The following is a 26,906-nucleotide window of genomic DNA, read 5'->3' as shown; positions in this document are numbered from 1 at the left end:
TGTTCGCATTTCCCGGCCCAGCATGAGCGAGGCCGGGGTACACCCGGTGGATTCCTGGACCGCAGTCCTGTACGCCCAGAGCGCAAGGGGGAGGTGGCGGTCCCAGTACCGTTGGTGCCGGGACACCAGGGTGGCCAGCTGGGTGGCGAGCGTCCGATTAAACCGCTCTACCAACCTGTCACTCTGGGGATGCAGCGGTGTGGTCCGCGTCTTAGTGATCCCCAGGCGCTGGCACACTCTGGCGAAGACCTGGGACTCGAAGTTACCCCCACCCGCTCCATAGGAGCCCCCACCTGGTGTTGTTGGAGGGGGGCCCGGGAGCACTCAGAGGGACCCTTCTGCGCCACGCACACCACACACGTTTGGCAGTACCGCTCCACGTCCCAGTGGCAAAGACCCCAATAAAAATGGCCTCGGAGGCACTGCAGGGTTTTTTTACCGCCAAAGTGCCCCACGCCTGGCTGGCCATGCAGTGCTCGGAGCACCGCCCCGCGGAGCGACCGAGGCACCACCCGCTGCCACCGTACCTAGCCACTGGAGGGTACCCGCCACCCCCGGCGCAGCACCCCGTCCTTTACCTCCAAGGCCTCCCACAGGGCGCAGAGGGCCTTGACGGACTTTGGGTGCGGGGCGAGCTCCTCTCGCGTAGGCCGCACTCCTGCTGCCCTCCAGCGGAGCACCGGCCCCACGTCAGGATCAGCTGCCTGACACTGCGCCAGGTCTGGCAGGCCCACCCCCAGCGGCCCCTCCCGGGCCGTGGCCGCGGTGCGGACAGCCTCCTCACGCTGTTCCCGCCGGGCGCAGTGGTGGCAGTCCGCGGCCTCGCAGGGGCGCCGCGAGAGAGCGTCGGCATTGAGATGGCGAGACCCCGCACGGTGCACTACAGTGAAGTCGTACTCCTGCAGGATCTCTATCCATCGCGCCATCTGCCCCTCTGGCTCCTTAAAGTGGAGCAGCCAGGTGAGGGATGCATGGTCGGTCCTCAACCGGAATCGGGTCCCGAACAGGTACGGCCTGAAGTGGTGGACCGCCGCCATCACCGCCAGCAGCTCGCGACGGGTCATGCAGTAGTTCCGCTCAGGCCTAGTCAAAGCCCGACTATAGTAGGCCACTAACCGCTCCCCATCCGGCCCCTCCTGCGCCAACACCGCACCCACCTCCGAGACACTCGCGTCGGTATCTAGGATATACTGTAACCACGGATCGAGGTAGTCTAGCACGGGGGCCCCCTCCAGAGCTTCACGTAACCGACCGAAAGCCTTCTCGCAGCCCGAGTCCAATTCGAAATGGCGGCCCTTGTCGGTGAGGCAGTGCAGTGGGGGAGAGATGCTGGCAAAGTCCCGGACGAACCTCCGATAATACAACGCCAACCCCAGAATGCAGCTCTGCGACGGTGCGGGGAGTCAGCCATCCCCTCACTGCAGCAACCTTACCTGGGTCTGTAGCCACCCCTCGCGGTCCAACAACATGTCCAACAACATGTCCCAGGAAAGTCCCCTCCCGCAGCAGGAGCTCTCACTTGTGGGCGTTGAGCCTCAGGACAGCACAGCAGATGCAGGCCAGCACCGCCTGGAGGTTCGTCAAGGCCTAGTCGAAACCCCGGGCATGAACCAGCAGGTCGTCCACATACAGCACACACTGGTTCCGCGGGACCAATGCCAGCACCCTCTCCATCAGCCTCTCGAAAGTCGCCAGGGCATTGCACAGGCCAAAGGGCATGACAGTAAACTGCCAGAGGCCCTGGCCGATGGAAAAGGCCGTCTTCGGTCGAGCATCGGGAGCGAGCGGTACCTGCCAGTAGCTGCAGCGGAGGTCAAAGGAGCTGAAGCAGGTCGACCCTGTGATGTAGTCCAAGGCATCGTCTATCCTCGGCAGGGGGTAGGAATCTTTCCAGGTGACCTCATTCAGCTTGCGGTAGTTCACGCAGAACCTCCACGAGCCGTCTTTTTTTCAGTATAGCTGGCGCCGACCACAGGCTCGCGGAGGGCTCAATCACCCCCACTGCGGCCATCTCTCGGATTTTTTCCTCAGCGGGAGTATGCTTGGCATGAGCCATGTGTCCCGGTGGGATGCAGATGGGCCTAGCGTCGCCAGTGTTGATGTCGTGTTGGACCAGGGCGGTGCGGGTGCAGTCCTCATCCCTTGCCGCAAAGAGGTCCTCGTTTTGGGCGAGTAGTTCCTGGAGCCACTGCCACTGGTCCCAATCGAGGCCCTCACAGCTTCACTGGTAGAGGTCCTCAATGGCGCGCCTCACTTCCACGCAATGCTCGGCCCCCGCCACCGCCACCGCCGCCTTGTCAGGCCCCCCGGGTGATTCAGGGGCTGGATCCGGCACACTCGCTCCCCGGCTCGCAGGCCCGGTCCGCCCCGGCGACTGCCACCGCCACTGCCTTTTATTCCCCAGGCTCCGGCAAGCCCGCGTCCCTCGGCCTTCGCCGGGCCTGCCCTCCACCAGGTGAAGTCGCTCTCCCTGCCACACCAACTCCTGCCAGTCCAAGTCCAAACTGGCCCCCACTCGCTGCAGTAGGTCCAGCCCCAGAATGCAGTCCTCCTGGATGGGTGCGAGGTAGCAGGCGCACCGTCGCTGTACCCAAACGGAAGGCAAGCACCTGTTTCCCTGTTTCGGCACGGCTCCTCGGGTAAGAGGGCCTTGAGAAAGGCCTGAAGAGCCATCTCCCGCTGCGCCTCCCGGGGGAAAGCCGGGTATCCTCGGCGGGCGAGGAACATGACATCAGTGGCGACCGGGCCCAGCCGGAGAGCTGCTGCCAGCGCCGTGTATTCACCTTAGTCCTCCTCTGGGACATCCAGGAGAACCTGGCAGGCCACTCTTTACAGCGCCGCTGCCAGGTGGCCGGCCATCTCTGCCCGGTTCTGACACCAATGTAACATTTTTCAGGTTCCCTCAGGACAAAGGACAAGTGGAGACATGATAGTAAACCAAGCGACGGCTTTATTCTCCAAACAAAACCACACAAAAACCAAACACAGGCTATACACACATGAGGAAACCGACAGAACACTTACACATGGCTAGGGTGGTAACTCGTTAACTTCGGGCTATACACTTATAGAGCTATACAGGACACTAAAACTACTATCACAATATTTACATATGCAGATACATATCATCGTGCTGACCCTCAGACTCCCCCCGGCTACAACTCCCAGCCTGCTTTGCGGTACTATGAGCACCTAGGTGCGCTTCCTCCTCACCACTGGGCGAGGGCGTTAAGGTATTATGCTATTGGCTTGTTTGTTTATTACCAAATAGATTCACCGCTGTAAAAGTAAACTTTATAGTTGTGTTCAGAGGCTATTGGGAATCTTTTCATTTGCAACGTTTTTTAGGAACACGTATTTTCTTTGTGGCAATGTACACTTTGTAGTGTTAAACGGGGACTGCTGCCCCAGTGTCTCCAACCAGTTATTAAATCTCCGTCTCAGAAGAAATTATTGAGGGTACTGCAAAATGTGAGAAATTCCAAGACCTTCACGAATTCGTGAATGTTGTGCAAGTCCTGTATGGTCGCCATGTTTGTGGAGATCAGCGCAAGGCTGCTCTCATCACGGGTGAGAGCTCGCGAGAATTGTGATGTAGGGGCTGCCCTTCCTGCTGGGGTCAGTTGTAATGAACTAAAAGCAGCACCCCAAACTGGAATTCAGCCTTAAGACCAGAAGCAACAAACGTGGCCGCTGAAGTTAGCCCCATGTTTAACTTGAATTGCCTTTAGTGTTGACAGCATGAAGTCTGCAGAATAATTTCTTGCTTAGAATGTTTTTTGTTTCCATCTACAATGATTTTTTTTTCCTTTTGTCTGTTTGCATATCATACATCAGCTCCACTGTTATACTCCTGTTTTTTTAAATTATTTCATATATTTTCTCCTGTGATTCTTCATATTTCTTCATTAATTATGGGTTTTCTTATCCATTCAGCCCTGTTTGCTGGGTTGTTAGATGGTCTAATTTCCAGTTTCATCTCCTATGTGTTCCGATCATTTGATCGCAGCTCGTCTGAAAAAGGTCTTTACACCCTGTATCATTCACACCACACAGTGTTGCAGACAGTAGCTGCGGTCACCCACTTTATCTGTCTCTGGAGCTATAATCGAGAGCATTATCAGATATGGTATTTCAGTGTGGTTCGGTCATCTATCAGTTCATTTTAAATGGCAAATGACCCGCCTCATCCAGACAGCTTTCAAGGTCAAGGGAGTGAAACAGCAGCCCTCCCCACAGCCCATCTTTGAAAAATCCCTAATCAGACAGGCAGGAACAATATCAGATCCTTCCTACATCCTCAACCCTGAATACCAACTTATTCCTTCTGGCAAACGTTTCAGGGTTCCCAAAGGTAAGTGAAACGGATACAAACATTCCTTTGTTCCACTATGCATTACAGCTGTCAACACAATAATGTCAAGGATAAACGATTTTGACTCTTACAACCCACCTGAGTGCAATATGTTTTTGCGATGTGTTATAAATGTTCCATGTTATGTGTTCTACTGTACATGTGCAATAGAATGATGTGCAGTGTTTTTGTTATTTTTTGTAATAGTGTAATGTGCAATTATTTTATTTTCTTCTCTCTTTTTGTACATGCTATTTAAATGTACAGGAGTGCTGGGTGTCCAGAAAAAATTCCCTCAGGGGACAATAAAAGTCTTATCTCTTTGCTGGATTTTTTATTTGGCCCATCTGTTGAGAGAATTGAAGTGTGAAAGAGAGTGAGGTGTTAAAGTAGCTCCTGTCAGCTTTATTATATTGCTGTTGCTTTGTTTGAATATACTGTTATCTGTTGTGGGAATTAAAAAAAAATCATCTGTGTTAGTGTGGGCGTTGCTCTGTAAATGGCTGACTTGGCTTTTAACTCATCATTCTGTATGGTACAAAACAGAGCAGAAGATAGATAAGACTTTATTGATCCTGAAGGGAAATTGATGTGTTACAGCAGTCCAAGACAAGCCAAAAAAAAAAACAGACACCAGAATAGACGAAAAATTAAGATGCGTACAGCAATACAAAATAAATATAAAAAAATCAATTAAATAGAAATATAAAAGACTCTTTTCACAGGTCCCAGGCTCTTACACAGTCGGGTCTCTCTGGGGGGCGGCGTTTATTTGAACATCTCTCCAGGCTCCGTTCTTGCGCCTGTGTCTTCTGTAAGTCTCTCTTTCAGCGAACTCAGAGCAAGAGCTGCTGCCCTCTAGTGGTTACTGAAGTAGGGGAACGAACTGACATCACCTCTTCATGTGGTTTAAGCAGCTGGAGTCACATTAGAACGTCCCCAGATAGGGTGGACATAATATGGTCACTACTGTCATGAGTCTGTTATGCAGCTGTCGCTGGGTAAATTGTAATATTTAACTGAAACTGCTTTCCAGTGAACATTAATACATGCGTAAACTAATACGAATGTCATTTAGTAATGGCGAACTTCAATGTCTGTCTTTGTTCGGGCGTGGTGTGTGAGAGTGGGTTTTCAGAGATCGTGGGGAGCAGAGCGATCTGAAATGTAGGAAAGGCACGTTTAACTGGGGTGTAAACCTGAAATGTGTTCGGTCACCTCTGAGTGTCAGTTGAATAGATGTGTTGTCTTTTGTTATTTGGATGGGACTCCACCCTCTTGGCTCTCAGGGTAAAGCAGGGATATGGAGAAAAGGTTGTTTAGTCAAATAGAAGGGTACGTTTCTGGAGAGAAGCCAGGGTCTCGGCTTCCACCACAGGGCTGGGCGGCTTGTTCCATACCCCTGCCCCCCTCTGTGTACAGAAGACCCTCCTGTCCTGACTGGAGAAGCTCACCCAGCTGTGTCCGGAGAGAAGCGAAGGAATAAGCTTCAACAACACAGCCGGGCAGCTTGTTCCCCAACCCCACCACCCTCTGTGTACAGAAGAGCTTCCTGTCCTGACTGGAGGAGCTCACCCAGCTGTGTCTGGAGAGAAGCCTTGGTATCGGCTTAAACCACAGGGCTGGGCAGCTTGTATCACAGACGGCAAAGGAATCAGACTGCTCCCATCGAGACCATTTTATTGTGTAGTTCCATTATTTCATGCCATACAGATGGGGATCAGGCACATGAATTCAGCCGTGTGTGGGGGATCCCAAGTATGACATTGTGGAGCTATGTGACAGTCGCCCCCCTCACTTAAGCTGTCCAAATTCCATTAATGAACATAGTCAAAAAGGTGCATTTGAAATGTTCTGCAGTCACACTAGAAACATGGACATAACCAAACCCCCCTGCTGTAGACCAGCAACACCCTAGCCTTGATCCTAGTCTGCATGATAACTCCTCACCAGAACCCCTGGAGCAGGGAAAAGTGACTACCATCCCCCATGACATCATAAATCACCACATGACATCATCAAGAAACTAGACAGATGGCCAAGCAGGGACCCCATTATAATGCAGGAAGCGCAGAGGCCGTGAGAGAGCTCTTCCCGGCCCTCTTCCTCCTGCCTCAGACTCCGATGGCCATGTCCTGGGAGAGGCTCAGCTGGTCCAGCTCTTGCAGGGCCCGGTCGTACTCCCTCTGCAGCTGCTCCGCAGACAGACTGGAGGGGCGCAGGGCCAGGAAGCTGTAGGTGTCTTCGCAGTGAGAGAACTTCTCCCCCACACTGGAGCAGCAGGCACACAGCACCTGGAAGGACTGGAGTGTGCATGTGCGTGTGCGTGCGCGCAGATCAATTGTGTGTATGTGTTGCATTGATGTACACAGTACAAATGTGTAGTGTGTATACAGTATAGTTGGGTGTAGAGTGTGGTTGTGTGTATTGTGTATACAGATCAGTGGTGTGTAAAGTGTGTATGCGTTGATGTATGTAGTACGAATGTGCATGCATGTGTAGTGTGTCGTTGTGTGTATTGTGAATACAGATCAGTTGTGTGTACAGTGTGTGTAAGCGTTGCGACGATGTGTACAGTATCAATGTGTGTGTGTGTAGTGTGTATGCGTTGTGTTGATGGATATAGTACGAATGTGTGTGCATGTGTAGTGTGTATACAGTATAGTAGGGTGTACAGTGCGATTGTGTCAGATCAGTTGAGTGTATGCATTGTGTTGGTGTGTACGGTGCCATTGTAGTCAGAATGTGTGTAGTGTGCATTTGTGCACAGTGTGTAGATGTGTGGAGAAAAATGGCAGTTATTAACTCTAAAATGAATGACTGTCCTAAAATATCGTAGTTTCCTTATTTCCAGCTACTGTAGACAGCTACCCGTCTGACTGACGGAGGCTCCCACTGAAATTCGGGAGAGAAAATCACACCACGATCTGCCCCTCCACCCACCTGCTCCGCCTCATCCAGGCTCTTCAGGTACTCCTCCTTGAAGTCCTGCATGTAATCCAGGAAGCTCTCTCCCGCCTCGGTCTTCTGCCCCAGGCTGGCGATGGCCACCCGAGCCGTGTCGCAGAAGTTGTGCAGCCTCAGCAGGATCTGCTGGACGCGGGACAGGCAGCGCTGCACCTCCTGCAGCTGCTTGGGCTTCCCGAGCTTCCCTGAGGGAGAGGGAGAGAGGGAGACGGGTGGGCAGCAAGCAACAGGCACAAGGCAGGGTTCACCCTGGACAGGACAGCAGTCCATCACAGGACACACACACACACACACACACACACACAAACACACAAACACGCTGGACAGGACACCAATCCATCACAGGACACACACACACCCTGGACAGGACGCCAGTCCATCAAAGGACACCAGTCCATCACAGGACACACACACACCCTGGACAGGACGCCAGTCCATCACAGGACACACACACACACTCACACACCCTGGACAGGACACCAGTCCATCACAGGACACACACACGCTTGACAGGACACCAGTCCATCACAGGACACACACACAGACACACACACACCCTGGACAGGACACCAGTCCAGGACCAGGCATGGACACCCCCCTCAATCGGCACGCTTACCTATTTCCACCAGCACCTGGGAGTAGACGGCCTGCATGCGGTTCAGCTCGGCCGCATTGTCCCAGATCTCCCGGGTGAGGCAGTTGTCCTGCCCATAGAGGTGGCGCAGCTCGCCCTCCAGGGCGCTCAGCCGGGCGTTGTTGCTCTTGTCGCTGTAGGCCCAGCAGCCGCCCTGGCGCCGCCTCTTCTCCGCCAGCTTGTCCTGGATCTGCCGGCCCACCCGGGCTTTTTCCTTGTTCAGGTGGGCCAGCCGGTCCTTCAGGGCGTGGGCCTGCGCCCGCAGCGCCTCTGCCTCCTGCTTCTTCTTCTCCCTCTCCTGCTGCTCGCTCTCGCGGACCGCCTTCACATCGCTGCAGGTGCCGGCCACGCTGCCGTTCAGGCTCTTGTACCTGCGGTCGAGAGAGAGAGAACAGGCAGGAGGAACTGAGTCTCTTTAGTCTGAAGGGTGTGTCCCACACCGTCCCGCTGGAGGAACTGAGTCTCTTTAGTCTGAAGGGAGTGTAAAACTATCTGAAAGCGTTTGAAAGCGGAGAACAGAAAACACCTCTTTGCACAAAGTGTGGTGGGGGTGTGGAACAACCTGCCCAGCTCTGTGGTTGAAAACTGGCTACTTTCACACCATTGCAGCCTCGGATCCATTAACCATTAAAACAGGCTAGACCGGTTAGAAATGAAAAAGAGGACTTGGCCCTTCTTATGTTCTCACGACAGAGAAAAACAAGTGCCTTGGGAGGTGTTCAGTTCAACCCTTCCATCTTGAGGCTGACTGAACTCCGATTAAAATGATGAGAATGATATTTAACCCCCTTCCCCAAGAGAGCATCAACAGACCCAGCAGTCGCAGCTGGAATTCCCCAGAGAAAATAAAGATGCGTACTTTTCCACGACGTCCTGCACGTCGGAGCACATCTTCTGGATCAGGGTCTTGGACAGTTCCAGGCTGACCCGGGCCGACTGCATTTGCTGGTCCCTCACCGCCTGCCGAATTGCTGGGAACACCCGTTTCATGATGTCGGTCCCCACGTTGGCACACTTCGGGGGGGGGGAAGAACCGGAAATGAGAGAGAAAGGTAAAGTTACTTGTTCCCTACCCCCACCACCCTCTATGTACAGAAGAGCCTCCTGTCCTGACTGGAGGAGCTCACCCAGCTGTGTCTGGAGAGGAGCCAGGGCATCGGCTTCAACCACATGGACTGGGCAGCTTGTTCCACACCCCATCCTTTGTGTACAGACGTGCTGCCCCCCCCCCATCAGTTTTAAATACACCTCCAGGCAGTGGTCCACTACACGAGCATCACTATTAGTGCTGATGGGCCAGCAATAATGATATTTAAAGGGCGCGTTGCCTACCTGTAAAAACGTAGCCGCTGTGGAGATGCACAACTTGCGCGACTCCGTCCCCCGCTGGTGGACTTTGGTCTCCAGATCCGGGTACTGGCAGAGGCTGAAGTAGGACACCTTGAACAGCACGGCCGCCTTCTGCACCACGGAGACCAGCTCCTGGAGCTGGATCACCGACTGCACCACATGGAAACCGGCCTGGACTGCGCCCGCACGCAGGCGGAGAGAGAGAGAGAGAAACCGGACAGGAGGCCGCGTTAAAATCCGCCGCGAGCCGGCGAAAACAGCCCGGCAGACGGATAAGACTGGAGGGGAGGAGAGCGTTCAAATGCAGCTGCCTCGGCCGCTGCAGGAAAAGCTCGTCCCAGCAACAGGGAGGAAAGAGCCGGGAGTTTGCGCCATTCCCAAAGGGGGAACCACAGCGCTGTTTTCACTTAAATCCAAAACTAAAAATTAATTTTCTAGAACATCGATGAGGAAATGGTGGTAACCAAGATCTAATAAGCGGGTCTTTTAGTAGTAACGAGTAACTTTTTTTACTAGTTGTTTGAGGACGCCTCATTGTTGAAGAGGGCCGAGCGGCTGATAATTCGGCTCTTTTCCGCCAGAGGGCGCCCCAAGTCCTATCAGACTTCCATCAGGTCTACGCGTTCCCACACTTGAAGCCATTTGGACATAAGGAAGAGATTCCCGAGGATAATATAACCACCCGCGGCTGTTTTGGGGGGCATTCATCTTCGATTTTGTAAATTAGATCTCACTTGACGCTGCTCAAGAACGTCATCCTTGATTTTCTCAGACTTCCGTCCTTATAATATAACGGGATGAGAAGTTCCTTCGTTTAACAGCGTCTGATCTTTAAGCCGACTTGTCACATGGCATGCAGTCGGTGATCCTTTTTTCGACCTCGGAGGTACCAACACACCTACCTTTGTTCTCCGCCATTTTTGTTGCTGATCTTCTTTACTTCTGGAAAAGAGGGAGACGAAGATCAAAATGTTTTTTTTTTAAATAGCTTTGTTTCTCCCTCCCTCGTCTTTTAAAAAAATCTGTGGTCAGTATCTGCTCTTCCTTTCCCTGCATCTCTGTCACCCTAAGCGTCACCCAGGCGGGGCTCCACACTGGTGGGGGGTGGAGGGGATCCCCGTGACCCGGAGAGAGCTGGAGAGTCCGGAAAGGCGCTATATAGGTGTTAGGGGGTTGAATAATATGACCTGTACCCCCCTTTTGGGTAAGAGGAAACTTTTTCCAGGGTCCTTCATTATAGGGGCAGCTCCAGCGTGCGTGTTTGCTTCTTCGCTGGCGAGTAGAGGGTCGCTGGTGTGTTTCGGCCGGTGCCTCGCTGTATCTAATGAATTAATTCCTTATATACAAAGGGGCGGAGCGCGGAGCAGTGACTCTGTGCCTCAGGGTCTGCCGGTTCCAATCCCGGGGCCGGCAGAGGAAGCCCTTCACCCCAACTGTTCCAGAGGTGCTGTATAAATGGCCGACCCTGCGCTCTGACCCCCAGCTCCCTGTCGGAGAGCAAGCTGGGGTCTGTGAAAAGACACATTCCTCATGCAAGTAATTGTATAGGGCTAGTTAAAGTAATCTCATCTTATTTTATAGCTGCTGCCTCTACCGCGTTTGCTGGGGATTGGAGTGAAGTTGCAAATTCTTACTGAATGACAGTTCTAGTGCTCTTCACGCGAGACAGGGGAACCCGAAAGAAAGCCACGCGCGTGTCCCTTTTTAATCCTTATTGCGTTACGCATCGGTCATTAAAACCCCCCACAGACGCAGATCTGAACCTTTCTGATTGGAACAGGAACCCCGAGACACCCACAGTCCTGCACCGTGAAAGAGTACGGCGGGGATTCATTCCACGCAGAAAAGCAGAAACGGACACACACGCTGGGTTTTTTTTTTTCCGTCCACGTTTCGGCGTGGAATTACGCCTGCTTAACACACACACACAGGACAGGACACCAGTCCATCACAGGACACACACACACAGGACAGGACACCAGTCCATCACAGGACACACACACACTGGACAGGACACCAGTCCATCACAGTTCACACACACACACTCCATGCTCGCGTAGGATCGGCGCATCCGTGTGACCCTGGATCGTAGATTAATATTGGCGTACCCACCCCGACACACAATGCAGAGCAAAACCCGCAAACCCGCAGGCCGGCCCGATCAAGCGCGGCAGCACCGGCAAGCTGATCGCGCGGGGCAGCGGCCACGCAGAAGAGGACCGTCAAATACGCACCTCGGTGCGTCAAATACGCACCGAGGAGCTGCTGGAAACGCGCGGAGCCGGCTGCGCTTCTGAAAAGGGTCTGATCTTCGGCGTGAACGGAATAAAAGCGTGCGAGAGGAGGAGGAGGTGGGGCAGGTTGGTGATACAGACCTGTGTGCGCGCGGCCCCGCCTACCCCTCCCCTCGAACCCCTCACCCCGCGCGACACGCAGCCTTTCCTGCTGAAACGGGTGATTTCTGAAGAGGTGGGAGTTTTCCAGGCCAGTCAAGATAAGAACAGGCGTCGGCTTTCCTCAACCGTCCGCTATCCAACCCGTCTGTGTCTCTCGGGGCGCGTCCCCAGTCTCTGTCGCGTCCCGCCTTAGCTTCCGTGTGAACACACCTGCATCCACGAGGGGCCCGTTCAGCCCGTGGGACCCCTCCGCCCCCTGTTTGCTGGTGAGGAATTAATTGTTCCGAGGAGCTCATCTAGCTGTGTCCCGAGAGAGGCTTCAACAACAGGTTGGGCAGCCTGTTAATAATAATTAATAACTCCTTACACTTCTATAGCGCTTTCCTGGACTCTCCACTCTCCAGCTCTTCCAAGGTCACGGGGATCCCCTGCAGCCCCACCTGGATGATGCTCAAGTCCGCTCAGCACACAGCAGCTCCCAGTGGGGAGGAGAGCAGAGGGATGAAGCCAGTTCAGAGAGGGGGGTTATTAGGAGGCCATGATGGGTAAAGACCAGGGGGGGAATTGGGCCAGGACACTGGGGTAACACCCCTACTCTTTCCCAGAAACACCCCGGGATTGTTAATGACCACAGAGAGTCAGGACCTCGGTTTGACGTCTTATCAGAAGGACAGTCCAGTGTCCCCGTCACTATACTGGGGCATCAGGACCCACACAGACAGCAGGGTGAGCGCCCCCTACTGTCCCCCCTCACACCTCTCCCAGCAGCAGCCTCAGCTTTCCCAGGAGTCTCCCCTCCAGGTAATGACCAGGCTCACACCTGCTGAGCTCCAGTGGGGGGGGGGGGGGACTGCCAGCTGGGCGCTGCAGGGTGAGATGGCCGCTGGCCACACCCCCCACCACCCTTTGTGTAAAGAAGCGCCTGCTGTCCAGTTTTAAACCCACTTTCGTGCAGTTTATACCCCAGCCTCGGGTTGTGCTTCACCATGAGCAGTATGATACTGGGGAAAAACTGAAACTGGACGCCAGCCAGACAAACTGAATCTTTATTTTTTAGACTGACTTCTGCACTCGCAAATGCTGACTGTTAACATACCCAAATGTGATTTTAAGAAGTTCTCCGATGACCTGAGGCTATTTGGATGACATTTTGTTGAGATAAAGACGAATGTAATGGAGCAGGGAACAATGATCCGCAGACCTCAATTGAACCGAGCCTATAATATAAATTCAATCAGACTTTCACTCTTTTCCAGGATTCAGCACCATACGTGCTGATGGAGTCTGTGAGCAGAATCTGTGTGTAACCCTGTACCCAGATAGTGGCAGGAGCTGTGAACTCCTGCTGCATTCACATGCTAAGCTCTAAACTTCACGCTGGCTTGAGCACAGATGCTTCTCACTTCCTGTCCCAAATTCCCAAATGGGGAATGTTTAGACTAAACTCCTGACAAGTAAGGAATGTTTTAAGTGCTTTCCGACTCCTGGAGTGTCCTGAGAAAGCTACCTCAAAGACAGGAAGGGGAGGGTGTAGAGAAACGTGTATATATAAGCTGTGTAGAGGCATGTCTCCTCTGAGCTACTAGAACTACTATAGTCCTTCTTGTGGTTCCTTGTATGCCTACCATAAAGCTTGGCTGGACGAACGGACACTTCAGGCTCGAATCTCTTGGTTTCTACAATGCCAGCTGATCTGCTGGAATATCGTCAAGTATAACAGTGGTTAGGATTTATGGTGCGTATTTTAATATCTGCACTTTGTTAAACACAACAATATGATCCTAATAAAGCTTAGAAGATATGGTCTTTTCAGTATTTAGGAGTTAATTGATCTGAGGAGCTCATCAAGCTGTGTCCTGAGAGAAGCCGGGGTTATCGGCTCCCAACAGCATAGCTGGGCGGCTTGTTCCCCACCCCCACCCCCCTCAGTGTAAAGCAGTGTCTCTGTTTCTCAGTTCCATATGCCCTTTCACGGAGCTCCTGTTTCTCTTATCTTTTTCAGACATCTGCTGGGTTGACATTGTCCCCGGGGCCTCAAGGGAAGGCATGCTAAGAGCATGCTGCTAACAGGCCACTGCTGGAGGGGGTGGGAGTGTTGGAGGCCAGAGGCGTGTTCTGGCATGCCCCTTCAATAGCTTCAGATCACTCCAGGTCATCTTACTGTGGCTACTGAGGTGGATACAACCCTCCTGCTCATGTCCTCTGGCGTTCTGTGAGTGTGTGTGAGCCCAGCTGTCTCCGTATTGAACACTGTCTCTCTTTCACACGATATGATACTATACTCCAGTTTGGCATTTTGCCATGTTAGTATTAATTTAAAATTATGCCAAAAAAAACTAACTGGATTTTTATTGTGTTCCAGATTCTTGTAAAGCAGAGTTTTTATGATTTATTATTATTTTATTATTGAGCCCACTCCTGAAAGGTAAAAGGACTTATCTTCTGTAGGACTTGTAATCCAAACCTCCAGACATCATGAATGTAGTAGTTGATATCAGTCTGAAGTTGACTCCAGCTGTGGAAATCCTGATATTCGAACATACTGTACACTCATCCCTCAGGAAATGGGGACCTTGCTTACGAGTACTGACTACTCTGTCACTGACAAAACATGATACAAAACATTTTACTGTCAGTGTGGGACACCCCCTTCAGACTAAAGAGAGTCAGTTCCTTCAGTCTGTCAGTGTAGGACACCTCCTCTGCACACACACACACATACACACACACACAGCAGTCCTTCCAGGTGCTGTGTGCCTGCTGCTCCAGTGTGGGGGAGAAGTTCTCTCACTGCGAAGACGCCTACAGCTTCCTGGCCCTGCGCCCCTCCAATCTGTCTGCGGAGCAGCTGCAGAGGGAGTACGACCGGGCCCTGCAAGAGCTGGACCAGCTGAGCATCTCCCAGGACATGGCCATCGGAGTGTGAGGCAGCCGGCTCCTTCCCCACTCTCCCGGCAGGAGGAAGACAGATAGGTACTTTATTCATCCGGTAAAATTCAGGTGCTACAGCAGCCAGGCACAGTCAACACAGCACAGTACAGATGTAGTAATACAGTAATACAGTAATACAATACAATAACTAAATGAAATGGAATAAAGAATTACAAACAAAACAGAAAGGCACACAAAGCAAAAAAATGAATATACAGAACAAAAGGAAGGTGTAATAGACAGTATAGATACTACAAACTCCCAAGCACATTGCAAAGAGTAGGTAACTATTGAACAGTTGTGAATAATAAATGAATTGCCCATTCCACTTCCACCTATTGCACTATAAACCAGATGTAGACAGAGCATCAGTAACACAGAGCATCAGTTGTTTCAGAAGAATCAGGTTTCAGGAGTACAGGTATGGTGTTGCAACAGGTCAGTGCCCCTGGCCCTGCCCAGACATACTGACGAATGGCAGAAGGCACAAATGATCTTCTGTAATGGTCCCTGTCGCACCCTGAGTACTGGGAAAAGCTCTTTCACAGCTACAGCGCCTCTGCTGTTTCTGCAGGATAGTTAGTCACTTGGCCCTGCTAGGCAGTCTGTTTACTTTATTGATGTTAAACAATCAAGCAGTGTTAAACAACTGGAGGACCTCACCCAGTCTTTTCTCAGGACACAGCTGGACATCGGCTTCAATGATAGGGTTGAGCAGCTTGTTCCCCACCCCCACCACTCTCTGTGTAATGAAGAGCCTCCTGGCCTGACTGGAGGAGCTCACCCAGTTGTGTCTGGAGAGAAGCCAGGGTATCGGCTTCAACAACAGGGCTGGGCAGCTTGTTCCCCACCCCCACCACTCTCTGTGTAATGAAGAGCCTCCTGTCCTGGCTGGAGGAGTTCACCCAGCTGTGTCTGGAGAGAAGCCAGGGTATCGGCTTCAACAACCACAGCTGGGCAGCTTGTTCCACACCCCCACCGCCCTCAGTGTAAAGTGGCGTCTCAGTCTCTGAGTTCCAAATGCCCTTTCAAGGAGCTCCTGTCTCTCTGCTCTTTTTCAGACGTCCGCTGGGTTGACTTCGTCCCCGGGCCAGAAGTAAAGACATTTTGAAAGTATAACAGAGGACAGTGCTGGAGGGGATGGGAGTGTAAGAGACTGGGAACATGCTCTGTCAGACCTCTTCGACAACTGTAAATCATTTCCTGCCACAATTGAAGCTCAAGTCTGCACAAGTCTCTGGCACTCTGTAAGTGAGTGAACCTAGTCGATTCTGTCATTAATTTCAACTGGTCAGGACCTGTATTCAAATATTGGGTCTTTTTTTAACATGATTTTAGAACAGGTTTTGTATTTAATTATCCTCCATTTTGGCATGTTTCTTTGAATTTGAAATATGTTTTCATGTTGTACAAAAAAGTAACTGGATTATTTATTGGTCTCAATTCTCATGAGCGAGTTTTGTGTTTTATTTTTTTAGTATTGCACCCACTCCTGAGCAAAGCGTTTATTTTCTGTAGCTTACAGTCGAAAGCTTCAGACATCATGAATCAAATAGGTGATATCATTCCAATGTTGACACTATGGCTGGAAATCCTGCCATTAAAAGTCGGACTAAAGAGACTCCAGCCTGTCAGTGGGGGACCCTCCCTTTAGACTAAAGAGACTCAGTTTCTTCAACCTGTCAGTGTGGGACCCTCCCTTCAGACTAAATAGACTCAGTTCCTCCAGCCTGGCAGTGTGGGACACTCCCTTCAAACAAAAGAGACTCAGTCCCTCCAGCTGGCAGTGTGGGACACTCCCTCAGACCCTGACATGTACTCTGTCTGGTTGCTGAAATCGCCGTACATTGCTGTTAACACACATGACTCTGGTGATTTCACTGACACTTCACAGAAAAGGCTCATGTAAGCCGCTGTCCACACAGCTGGGTACATTAGTGAGAGAAACACAGAGGGCTGCTTGTGTCAGAACACTGTAATAGGATCTGCAGGAATGGCTCCTGGTAGAGGTGTCTGCCGAAGGGTGTGGGGGCGAGCAGTCAAGACCCGGTGCATCGCCCCCTCCACTCAACTGTCCTGCCCCCTCAGTTTTGGACAAAAGGACTTTCACCTACTTAACTCGGGCCCTAAAAAAACAGATGTGCTTTGTCAATGGTCAGATAATGAACACGAACCCCCGAATTCGCAGGTCCTGCATCGGGCTGTCTGATGTGCCAGAAGGGCTATCCGTCCATGAACAGCACCTATTCCATGGTGTCTGCATTCCTGGGTGTCAACATTATTATAAAGCAGCTCGAGAAGGTTTCATCTAGGTAACAGGTAAGGACAGGTAACGAAAAGAGCAGCAAGGCAGCACAACGTTTCAGCCTGAAGAAGGCTCCACGGCCCGAAACGTTGCCTTTCTTTCCTTTGTGGCAGGGAATAAACCCATTACCCGTCCCTTTGCAGCATTATTACGATCTCGAGGGCTCGGGTGGACCGATGCCTTGCAAGAGTTTATCCTAATACTTAAGAGTCATTCTATAACGAGGACCGTAGTTATCGGAGTCTGTGCCTGCTGTTTTCTTAATCTGGAGGGGGGACTCCTGGGAAAGCTGAGGCTGCTGCTGGTAGAGGTGTTAGTGGGGCTGCACACTGGTGGGGCTGGAGGGGATCCCCATGACCTGGGAAGAGCTCTGAGTGGAGGGTCCAGCAAGGCGCTATATAAGTGTAAGCAATTATTAATTATTATTATTATACTTCAGGACATACAGCTCCACTTGCCATTATTATTATTATTAACGATTCAGAACATCGGTGCATTTTGCTACTCCGGGCAATAATAAAAATAATCGCGCGGGCGCTGGTGAACGTGAAACCGGGCTTCGTCGCTCAATGCCAGATGGCTCATCGGTATCTTCGATCACGACCATCAGGGGCCTGGTTGCGAAATTCTGCTGGGGCAGTCACAGCGGCTCTGTTTCACTACCCCCCTCCGAATTTCAGACGGCCCCCCCTACAGATTTTTCCCCTGGAGCAGTTTAGTAGGGGCGGAGTTCTGCAGCCCTGCGAGTCTTATATGGTGTTTCTTACCTGTTCGGAGCACTATAAAACAGGCTCAGAGAAGGGCACACTTTCAAAGTCCTCCGGGAAGAGCTGAGAGAGCTTCGTACAGCCGTGAGTCTAAAGGCTTTTTTTATTAATATGCTCTAGGATGCCTTACTATATCCGTTTAGGCTCCGTTGTCCCATCTGCTGCCTTTGCCATGTCCTTTCGATTTGAACCAGTCAGGCTTGCAGTCCTCCTGTCTCTCCTGGTCTTAATGTGGGGGGAGGGGTGTGTGTGTTTTGTCCGCTGGTCAAAGAAAATGATTAGTTGTTAAGAGGAGACCAGATGCTCGTTTTATGAAAATTTGCACACCATTCCAGTGAGCTGTGAGGCCACTAGGAAATACGGCTGAAACTTGTGTAGACTTGAAATCGGTGTGTGCTTTCTCTACTTGATACCTCCCCAGTAGGGTATCTCAAGCAGTTTGTTGGTCTCTCAGCTTGTATTGTAGTTCATCTCAAACGCAGCTGCTCTCCATCGGCGGTGTTCAGCTGGTGTTCTGGCATAGGAGCAGCAGGGGGTGAGAGGGAAATAACTTTATTATTTTCTTGATATTTGCCTTAAAAAACACCCTCTTTCTCTTTGCAGGACAGACGTTTCAGTGCCTAAGGTCCCCCACAAACCTGCTTCAAGATGTCTCAGTGTCCCGGTAAGCGTGTTCTGATCCGTTAACCCGATTCGGATATTGTGATTCTCCGACTTCAGCTGTGGTTTTTGACCCCTTGGTGTCTTATGGAGGTATAATGAGGCTTTAGGATTCACGAGCTGAACCACAGTGAACTGTCTTGATTTCAGTTACTGAAGGTGTTTGCACAAGGCAGATGTGCAGAAAGTTTTACACAGACTCAAGGGCTCAAGGTGTTCATGTTGGACACTCTGGGTTGGGAGGGTTTTGACATGGGGGACGTGGGGGTGAAGAAAATATTTAAAAAGCTTTTTCTTTCCTGAATGTCTCTCTCAGACCTAGTGCCTGCGGATCAGCAGCTGATGAATGACATGGAGATGTTCAGGGATATGGTCCCGGCCGCCGAGAAGACAGCTTTGCTCTTCCACCTGTCCTACCTGTGTCTGGCCACCCACCCTGAGCTGGAGAGGAAACTGAGGCTCAAGGCCACCGAGAGCCAGCAGCTGTTCTCCTCCTCCGAGGTCCTGCTGCTCCAGGTGGGTCTGTGTCTCTGTGTGTGTGTGTGTGTGTGTGTGTGTGTGTGTGTGTGTGTGTGTGTGTGTGTGTGTGTGTGTGTGTGTGTGTGTGTGTGTGTGTGAGAGTACCTGCTGCTCCAGGTGAGTCCGAGTACTTACAGCTGCAGGTTTGCGTGAGTGTGTGTACCTGTTGCTACAGGTGTGTGCGTCTCAGTTGTGTGTGTGTGTGTGGGCACCTGCTGCTACCGGTGTGTGTCTCAGTTGTGTATGTGTGCACACATGCTTTGACAGGTGTGTGTGTCTCAGTTGTGTATGTGTCTCAGTTGTGTGTGCAGAAAATTTAATTTAAATTTAACCCTGGGAGGCTTCCATAGACTCCTACAAACTCCTACATGGACTTTGCATATTCTCCCTGTGTTCATGCAGGTTTCCTCTGGGTGCTCCAGTTTCCTACCATAGTACAAAATCATACTGGCAGGTGCATTTTCCCTAGTGCGTGTGTGTGTGTGTGCGTGTGTGCGTGTGTGTCCTGTGATGGACTAGTGTCCTGTCCTGTCCTGTCCTGTCCATGTAAGTGTGTGTGTCTGTGTGTCCTGTGATGGACTGGTGTCCTGTCCAGGGTGAACCTGCCTTGTGCCTGTTGCTTGCTGGCTCGGATTCTCCTGTCCCATACGGTCTCGGTGGTGGGGGGCTGCAGGCTTCCACACAAGAGGGGTCACAGTTCCCCACCCCATCTCCTCTTCCAGGTATGGGAATCTGAGCAAAGGTGTGGGCGACACCTGCAGCGACGTGGTCAAGACCAAGGCGGACAAGGAGCAGCAGAAGAAGGAGAAGATGGCGGAGGCCCAGGCCCTGGAGGGACAGTGCAGCAAGCTAGAGGCCTTGGTCAAACAGCTACAGGGGGAGAGGAACCAGCTGGAGACAGACATCCAGGACAAGAACAAGGAGCTGCAGGGCCTCATCAACAGCATCGGGGAGCGGGACCGCAAGTTCGGCATCGTGGCGGCCGTGGTGCCCATCCTGGGCGCCATGATCAACACCATCCAGAAGGCCACCAACGACCCCAAGGACAAGGCGGCCGTGGAGTCCCTCAAGGTCCAGCTGGAGGAGCTGCGCAGCCGCAAGGACGCCAAGGTGTCGGAGATGTGGCAGAAGGAGAAGGAGCTGATCCGGCTGCAGCTGGACTACGCCAAGGTCCAGATCGACATGGGTAGGCCGGCGGGTTGCCGGATCGTGGGGCCGATGGGACGTGTTTTATGCAGGGTTTTGGCGTCAACAACATGGCTGGATGGCTTGTTCCACACCCCTACCACCCTTTGTGTGAAGAAGCCACTCCTGTCCTGACCAAAGTCCCGCTCTCGGCTTCAAGTCCATAGTGAAGTCAGGATTTAGGGAAATGTGTTTTGTTTTTTTATGTGATTGTTTACTTGTAACAGACCTGAGCTGTCACCAGAGTTGAAACCGGTAGGCGGGTGGGTTGCCGGACCATGGGGGACCGCTGGGATGAGGCTTGTCTGCCGGGGTGAGATTGCGGCCTCGGCAACCCCGATTCCCAATGGCAGTTTAGGACAGGCCTGTCCCGGTCCGGCAGCTCGGTGCACAAAAACGTCCTGTTTGTAACCTCCAGGCTCGGCTGGCAGATGGGTAACTGACTGAGAAGCAGATCTCAGCCAGCTGCGTCTTGACCGAATTCTTTGTGTTGGCTTCAGCAACATGGCTGGGCAAGGTGTTCCCCACCCCCCCCCACCCTTTGTGTAAAAGAAGTGCCTCCTGTCCAGCTGCGTCTTGACCCAATTCTGGGTGTCTGCTTCAGCAACACGTCTGGGCAGGGTGTTCCCCACTCCCCCCACATTTTGTGTAAAGAAGAGCCTCCTGTCCTGACTGGAGGAGCTCATCCAGCTGTGTCTTGAGAGAAGCCAGGGTATGGGCTTCAACAACACAGCTGGGCAGCTTGTTCCCCACCCCCACCGCCCTCTGTGTAAAGAAGGGCCTCTTGGTTTTATCTGCACCCCTGCAGAGTTCTTCACTTTTCAAGGGATGGTTTTATCCCCAGGTAGCAACAAATCAATATGAACAACAAAGGCTAATGAAATGTAACTTTCTCTGCAGTAAGCTTAAAGGGCTTCAGCACTAGTCCTGTCCATAGCTAACCAGAGACTTGGAGAAATGCAGTAATGTTTGTAATAATGTGTAATTAACACTGTGATAACATGTTAATGAGTTGCTTATAACAGACCTGAAGTGTCACCAGAGTTAAACAGCTTCATTTTCAAAATCCGCCGTTTTTTTCCATCTAAAAATGACATCTGCCTCTTGATCCAGCCCCTCCAGCAATTCCTGTTTTCCTCCCCTGTCTCCCAGGATCCATTGGAGATCCCAAGATGCTGGTGGAGGTCCAGAAGTGCCTGACCAAGATCCAGGAGATCCTGCTGCAGATGAAGAAGTTCTGGGAGACGACCGGCTTGGCGCTGGACAATCTCAAGCAGAGGATCTTCGCCAGAGAGGACATGCTGGACTTCCTGGAGGACTGCGAGATGGACTTCCTGTCCAGCCTGGATAAGGCCGAGCCGGTCAGTGTTGTTTTTTTTCCCAGAGCAATGCTGGTAGATCAATCTCAGAGCGGGGGTGGACAGAGCTGTCCTGCCTGGCGGGTTGAGCTTCTCTGATCTGGTACCTGTTGGTCCAGATCTTTGTCCTGCACACCCCAGACACTCTGACTTGTCCAGACATTGTGCTGCAGCACCAACAATCCTACAGGCAGCCCCTGAGCTGCCGATGCAGTGGTTACTGTGGCTTCTGATGGGTGCAGTGCTTGTCCTGTATAGGCGCGGGTGGTGTCGTGGGGAGGCTGTTCTGTCATCACCTTGTCAAGTGGAATAAGAAAAATGAGAGACAAAAGTGTAGCCTAAGGCGATGGAGACCAAAGGCTACGAGATTGAAGAGCAAGGTGGGAGGTTTCACAGGGGACGCAGGTGATCATGAGCTGTAGCTGTGGATCAGAGAGTAGTCATGTGCTAAACATCCAAACGGCCCCCATTGCCTTCTGGGCTAGAATTCGGCCAGATCCTTTCACTGGTTAGGGATAATCCTGCAGGTGGATTATCGCTGCAAGGGTTTGCGAGACATGTGGACTGCCCCCCAATGCCTTCTGGGATAGAGGTGCGCCCCCCCCCCCCGAGCGAGCAGATGATTCCTGGCGGGCTGATGGCTGCGTTTTGATTCCGATTGGTCCACGTTATCTCCAGGCCTCGGTGCGGCAGGGATAAATCCTGTTGCTCTCAACTGCGCTTCACTGAACGGACTCAAACCCCCTCTTGCACCCAGGATGGCAACTGGCAACCCACTGAAGCTACGCATGTGTGAGCCTGGTCAGTACCTGGAGGGGAGACTTCTGGGAAAAACTAAGGCTGCTGCTAGAAGAAGTGGTAGTGGGGCCACCAGGGGGCACTCACCCTGCAGTTTGTGTGGGTCCTAATGCCCCAGTATAGTGACGGGGACACTGGACTGTAAACAGGTGCCGTCCTTCTGATGAGACATAAAACCGAGTTCCTGACTCTCTGTGCTCATTAACAGTCCCAGGATGTTTCTCGAAAAGAGTAGGGGTGTAACCCCGGTGTCCTGGCCAAATTTCCCATTGGCCCTTACCAATCATGGCCTCCTAATAATCCCCATCTCTGAACTGGCTTCATCACTCTGTTCTCCTCCCCACTGAGAGCTGATGTGTGGTGAGCGTTCTGGCGCACTATGGCTGCCGTCGCGTCATCCAGGTGAGGGCTGCACATTGGTGGTGGTGGTGGGATTCCCCATTACCTGTAAAGCACTTTGAGTGGGGTGTCCAGAAAAGTGTTATATAAGTGTAAGCAATTATTAATTTTTATTATAAGATCTGCTACTATTTATCCCGACCGCGTGGGTCTGATTGGGGAAATGGAGTCACGTGGTTCAGACAACAGCACCCCCATTTCCCACAGCAGAAGGATCGCCAGCAGCAGGAGCGTTTTTTTCTCTGCCCCACGGCAGTGAGATCTCACGTTTCCCCGCACCACTCGGGTCAGCCTCATGTCTGTGCTTCTCCTCCCTTTCCCCGCAGACTGGAAGAGCTTCTGCAACATCTGCATGCACGTCCGCGGGATGTTCATCCTGCAGTCCAAGGAGGCCTACAGGTTCCTGGAGGTCAGCCCCTCAGCCCTGAGCCAGGAGCAGTGTCAGCATGAGTACGACAGCGTGGTGGTGCAGCTGGACAAGCTGAACCCCCCCACCCTCCGGGAGCTGCCGGACCAAGATGCCAGGAAGGCTGTTGAGGGGCCGAAGTAGGGCGGTGCTTCAAGTCAGGGGGGCTGCTGGGATATTGACTGCTCTGAAGGGGTCGACTCCTCCCTTCGCCCCCATCGTGGGGTTCTTGGGGCTCCGGCGATGCTCTTCACACGCAATAAAAAGTCGATCAGCACCTCTTGCGTAGTGGCTTTTTTTGCAGTGATTATCTGTACCAGAGGCTTGACCCCTTATTTCTGGGGGGGGGAGGAATCACGTGCCTTTCGTCGAAACTCTGTATGGTGAAGGCAGATGGGCCTCGAGGGGCCCCTGCTTTCAATCCCCTGCCCATCAGCGGGTCCTCTGCCGTCTCGATCGTGTGGCGCAAGAGGGGATGAAGGTCTGACAAAGATGGCAGCTCGTGTCTGAAACTACATTTCCCAGAATGCATGGTGGTGGTGGGGGGGGGGGGGGTTGACCTGTGCCATCCTCCGTCACCTGACTGATTTGGAAGCAGACCATTGGTCAGGTGCCTGCTTCAAGACAGGAAGCTGAGGACTCTAGGTCTGCTTTCTTCCCACTGGCTGTACTTCAGTAATATAGCACAGCACAGTGCCTTACAGCGCTGTGGCCCCAGTTCTGACTCCTGGAGTGCTCTATCTGTGTAGAATATGTATGTATTCTCTGTGTCCATGTGGGTTTCCTCCCACAGTCCAGAGACATGCTAGTGGGTTCATTGGCATCTAAGAAAATTGGCCCAGGTGTGTCACCTTAGTCTTTTTCTACATTTCTAAATCTCACAGTGTTTTCCTGCCTGCACAGTAGTGGTAGAAACCATTAAGTTAATTCTTACGATCGGCTTTAATTCAGACCTCTGTCTGCTAATTAGACACCCCACCATGGTACCGGATGGTACCGGCTGCTCTGATGAAATCCGCCGACATTGTGAATACATCACGAGTATTCATACATACAGTACTAGTATTGAGAAGTAATTGTGATGACATCCCCTGACTTGGCTGTTCGTCGCATGAAATACTAGTATCAGGTGCCCTAGTAGTTTTCCCTATTTTGAGCAACAGCCATATAACTCCTAGCTGGCAGCCCCACTGAAGCTCAGCAGGTGTGAGCCTGGTCGGTACCTGGATGGGAGACCTCCTGGGAAAAACTAAGACTGCTGCTGGAAGAGGTGTTAGTGGGGCAAGCAGAGGGTGCTCACCCTGCGGTCTATGTGGGTCCTAATGCCCCAGTATAGTGATGGGGGACACTATACTATAAACAAGCGCTGTTCTTCAGATGAGACGTAAAACCAAGGTCCTGACTCTGTGGTCATTAAAAATCCCAGGGCATTTCTGGAAAAGAGTAGGGGTGTTACCCCAGTGTCCTGGACAAGTTTCTCATTGGCCCTTACCAATCATGGCCTCCTAATAGTCCCCATCTATGAATTGGCTTTATCACTCTGCTCTCCTCCCCACTGAGAGCTGGTGTGGGGTGAGCGTTCTGGAGCACTATGGCTGCAATCGCATCATCCAGGTGGATGATGCACATTGGTGGTGGTGGAGGGGATTCCCATTACCTGTGAAGTGCTTTGAGTGGAGTGTCCAGAAAAGTGCAGATAAGTGTAAGCAATTATTATTATTATTATTAGATTTATTATCCCTACTGAGCCGCACAGCCCTGCCGAGACCCTTACAGCCCAGAGTCTTAGCTCCTACTCAACAGAGCCACAAAGTCCAGCCCCAATCTCTTTACTTATCAATGTGCGACTGTCACTAAGGATTAAACTGAAAACCAGCTTGCACTCAGGAGCAGGATGTGATCCCCCCAGCCTCTGACACTGAGCCCACAGTCTTAACCTCCACACTACAGAGGCACACACTCCCAGACTCCCTCTCTTCACACTTATCAGTGTGTTGACATTTCAGGAAGAATTACACTGAAAAACCACAGGTCTCATGGAGGATTTGAGCCCACCACCAGTCAGCCACAAGCCCAGACTCTTAACCTCTGGACCATAAAGCTCAACCCCTAACTGTTGACTTAGCAATGTGTTACTGTTGCTATGAATTATACTGAAAAACAACATGCAATCACAGCCAGGACTTGAGCCCACAACCAGGTGACTGTGAGCCCACAGTTGTAACCGGCGAGGTACAGAAGCACACACTCACAGGACCATTCTCTTTACTGATCAGTGTGTTGACATTTCAGGAGGAATTAAACTGAAAACAAATCATAAATCTCATGGACTGAGACTGAGCCATGACTCCATACTTCACCTCTACATTAGAGCTCCTGACAAGCCAATCTCTGTACTAATCACCGTGTTACTGTCACTAGGAACTAAATTGAAAGTTAACATGAGGACACAGCCAACTCCTTCCCCTCAGGCTGAGAGTCCTGCTCGACAGAGACACAAGCCTTGTGACTGAGTCTCTTTACTCATCAACGTGTTACTCTCAGGAAGAATGTGATTGGGAAGAAAAAGAACAGTTCTCTGGCAGGACTTGGTCATAGTCAGCAGTTCAGAATCTGTCCCTTCAGATCCGGACAGCTGCTGTTCCTCGGTCCTGAGTTGAGAAGATTCGTTCCTGTCACCACCGCCAGCCAGCAGAGATCAACTCGTAAGCAAGCTAATCAGCACCAGCATCGGGATATTATTAACAAGCACCGCCTCACGAGTTAACACACCTGCAATTGCTCTACCTTGCAGGCAGCACGCCGGGTTATTTATACCATTCTAACCCGCTTCCCGTTGCTCGGTATTGAGTTAACTTCTCGTAAACTCTACCTAGCGTTTCTCTACCTTTTTGCCTTCCTGGAATTTTGGACTACACCTTTTTGCCTTCGGACTATGGATCTCGCCTTGCCCCTCGGATTGTTTGCTATCAGTGTCTATACCGGATTTACTACCGCTCTCTTTTTGACCTCGATTCTGTCTCACGTTTTGGATTATTCGCCACCAGTGTCTTTACCGGATTTCGACCTACCTTACACCTTCTGACTACGATTCAGATCCTAGTTTCGGTTTGTTCGCTTACTTACCTCCCTATGACTCCGGCATCTGCATTGGATCCGTTTCACCTCTTCAGAGCAGCATTATAGAATACCGAGCCTTATTATGGATCACGCGGACGCACAGACTCTTCGTTCCCTTCTCCCGCAGCATTCCCAAACTATCACCCAGCTGCAATCTTCACTCCAACAGCTCACTAATCAGGTCACCTGGCTTTTTTCTTCCCATTTTTCGCCGGCTCCTGCACCGATTCCTGTAACGCATTTTGCACAAGCACCTGCTCCGACCCCCGCGGCCCCGCCCACCACTCCCTCAACCTTACCATTTGTCCTCCCGGAGAAGTATGATGGCAGCTTTGCAGGCTGCATGGGCTTTATTGCTCAGTGCTCCCTGGCTTTTCAGCTGCAGCATGAGCGTTTTTCTACTCTTCGGGAGCAGATTGGATTCGCCCTTTCCTTGCTCACAGGCAAAGCATTGGATTGGGCAGCAGTATTGCTTGCTAGGGGAGATCAGCTGTTCTCTGACTTTCAGCTTTTTGCTGACCGTCTCCAGGCACGTTTTTCTCAAAGCAACCCGAATTTGACTTGCCTTCGGCTTTCCTCTCTTCGCCAGGGCGACAGACCACTGCAAGATTATGTGGCTGAATTCCAAGCCCTCGCCACAGAGTCTGCCTGGAACCCTGAAGCTTTGGTTTGCCTCTTCTCTAAGGGTCTCTCGGAGGATTTAAAGGACCACCTGATGCTCAGGCCTCTACCCACCTATCGCTCAGGTGGTTGAATT

General features: G+C 51.7%; 1 protein-coding gene and 1 pseudogene across 4 annotated transcripts; one reads left to right on the top strand and one right to left on the bottom strand.

Annotated features, from left to right (window-relative positions):
* Positions 1–6,349: 6,349 nt before the first annotated feature.
* Positions 6,350–11,702, bottom strand: LOC148665646 (uncharacterized). Of its 3 annotated transcripts, none has more exons than XM_088632378.1 (7): positions 11,561–11,702; positions 10,208–10,244; positions 9,288–9,481; positions 8,815–8,969; positions 7,938–8,326; positions 7,298–7,506; positions 6,350–6,657 (listed from the first exon to the last, which is right to left on the bottom strand). In XM_088632378.1, exons 2-7 carry the CDS (start codon positions 10,221–10,223, stop codon positions 6,469–6,471), a joined length of 1,152 nt encoding a protein of 383 aa, XP_088488504.1. In that variant the 5' UTR covers positions 10,224–10,244; positions 11,561–11,702; the 3' UTR covers positions 6,350–6,468. The 3 variants fall into 3 exon arrangements, with proteins under 3 accessions (XP_088488504.1, XP_088488502.1, XP_088488503.1); XM_088632376.1 differs by having other exon boundaries at positions 10,208–10,247; positions 11,561–11,701; XM_088632377.1 differs by lacking the exon at positions 11,561–11,702 and adding an exon at positions 11,418–11,521 and having other exon boundaries at positions 10,208–10,247.
* A 5,997-nt stretch (positions 11,703–17,699) lies between these two features.
* LOC148665645 (uncharacterized) lies at positions 17,700–23,306 on the top strand (annotated as a pseudogene). The gene is made up of 6 exons (XR_015936885.1): positions 17,700–17,788; positions 18,308–18,368; positions 18,681–18,880; positions 19,606–20,069; positions 21,221–21,433; positions 22,950–23,306. The product of XR_015936885.1 is annotated as an uncharacterized LOC148665645 (transcript).
* Positions 23,307–26,906: the final 3,600 nt, after the last annotated feature.

This window comes from Lepisosteus platostomus, chromosome 5, assembly GCF_059453375.1.
Source record: "Lepisosteus platostomus isolate fLepPlt1 chromosome 5, fLepPlt1.hap1, whole genome shotgun sequence".
NCBI lineage: Eukaryota > Metazoa > Chordata > Actinopteri > Semionotiformes > Lepisosteidae > Lepisosteus > Lepisosteus platostomus.
The sequence above is the reverse complement of the archived record's forward strand: the minus strand, read 5'-3'. Positions and strand labels throughout refer to the sequence as shown.

What these genes read in the sequence shown, in the direction of transcription:
- LOC148665646 (XM_088632378.1), bottom strand. An exon ending in GTGCAGGACGTCGTGGAAAA is followed by an intron (nt 8,327 to 8,814) that starts GTACGCATCTTT and finishes TCTCGACCGCAG; the next exon opens with GTACAAGAGCCTGAACGGCA. An exon ending in CCAGGTGCTGGTGGAAATAG is followed by an intron (nt 7,507 to 7,937) that starts GTAAGCGTGCCG and finishes CCTCTCCCTCAG; the next exon opens with GGAAGCTCGGGAAGCCCAAG.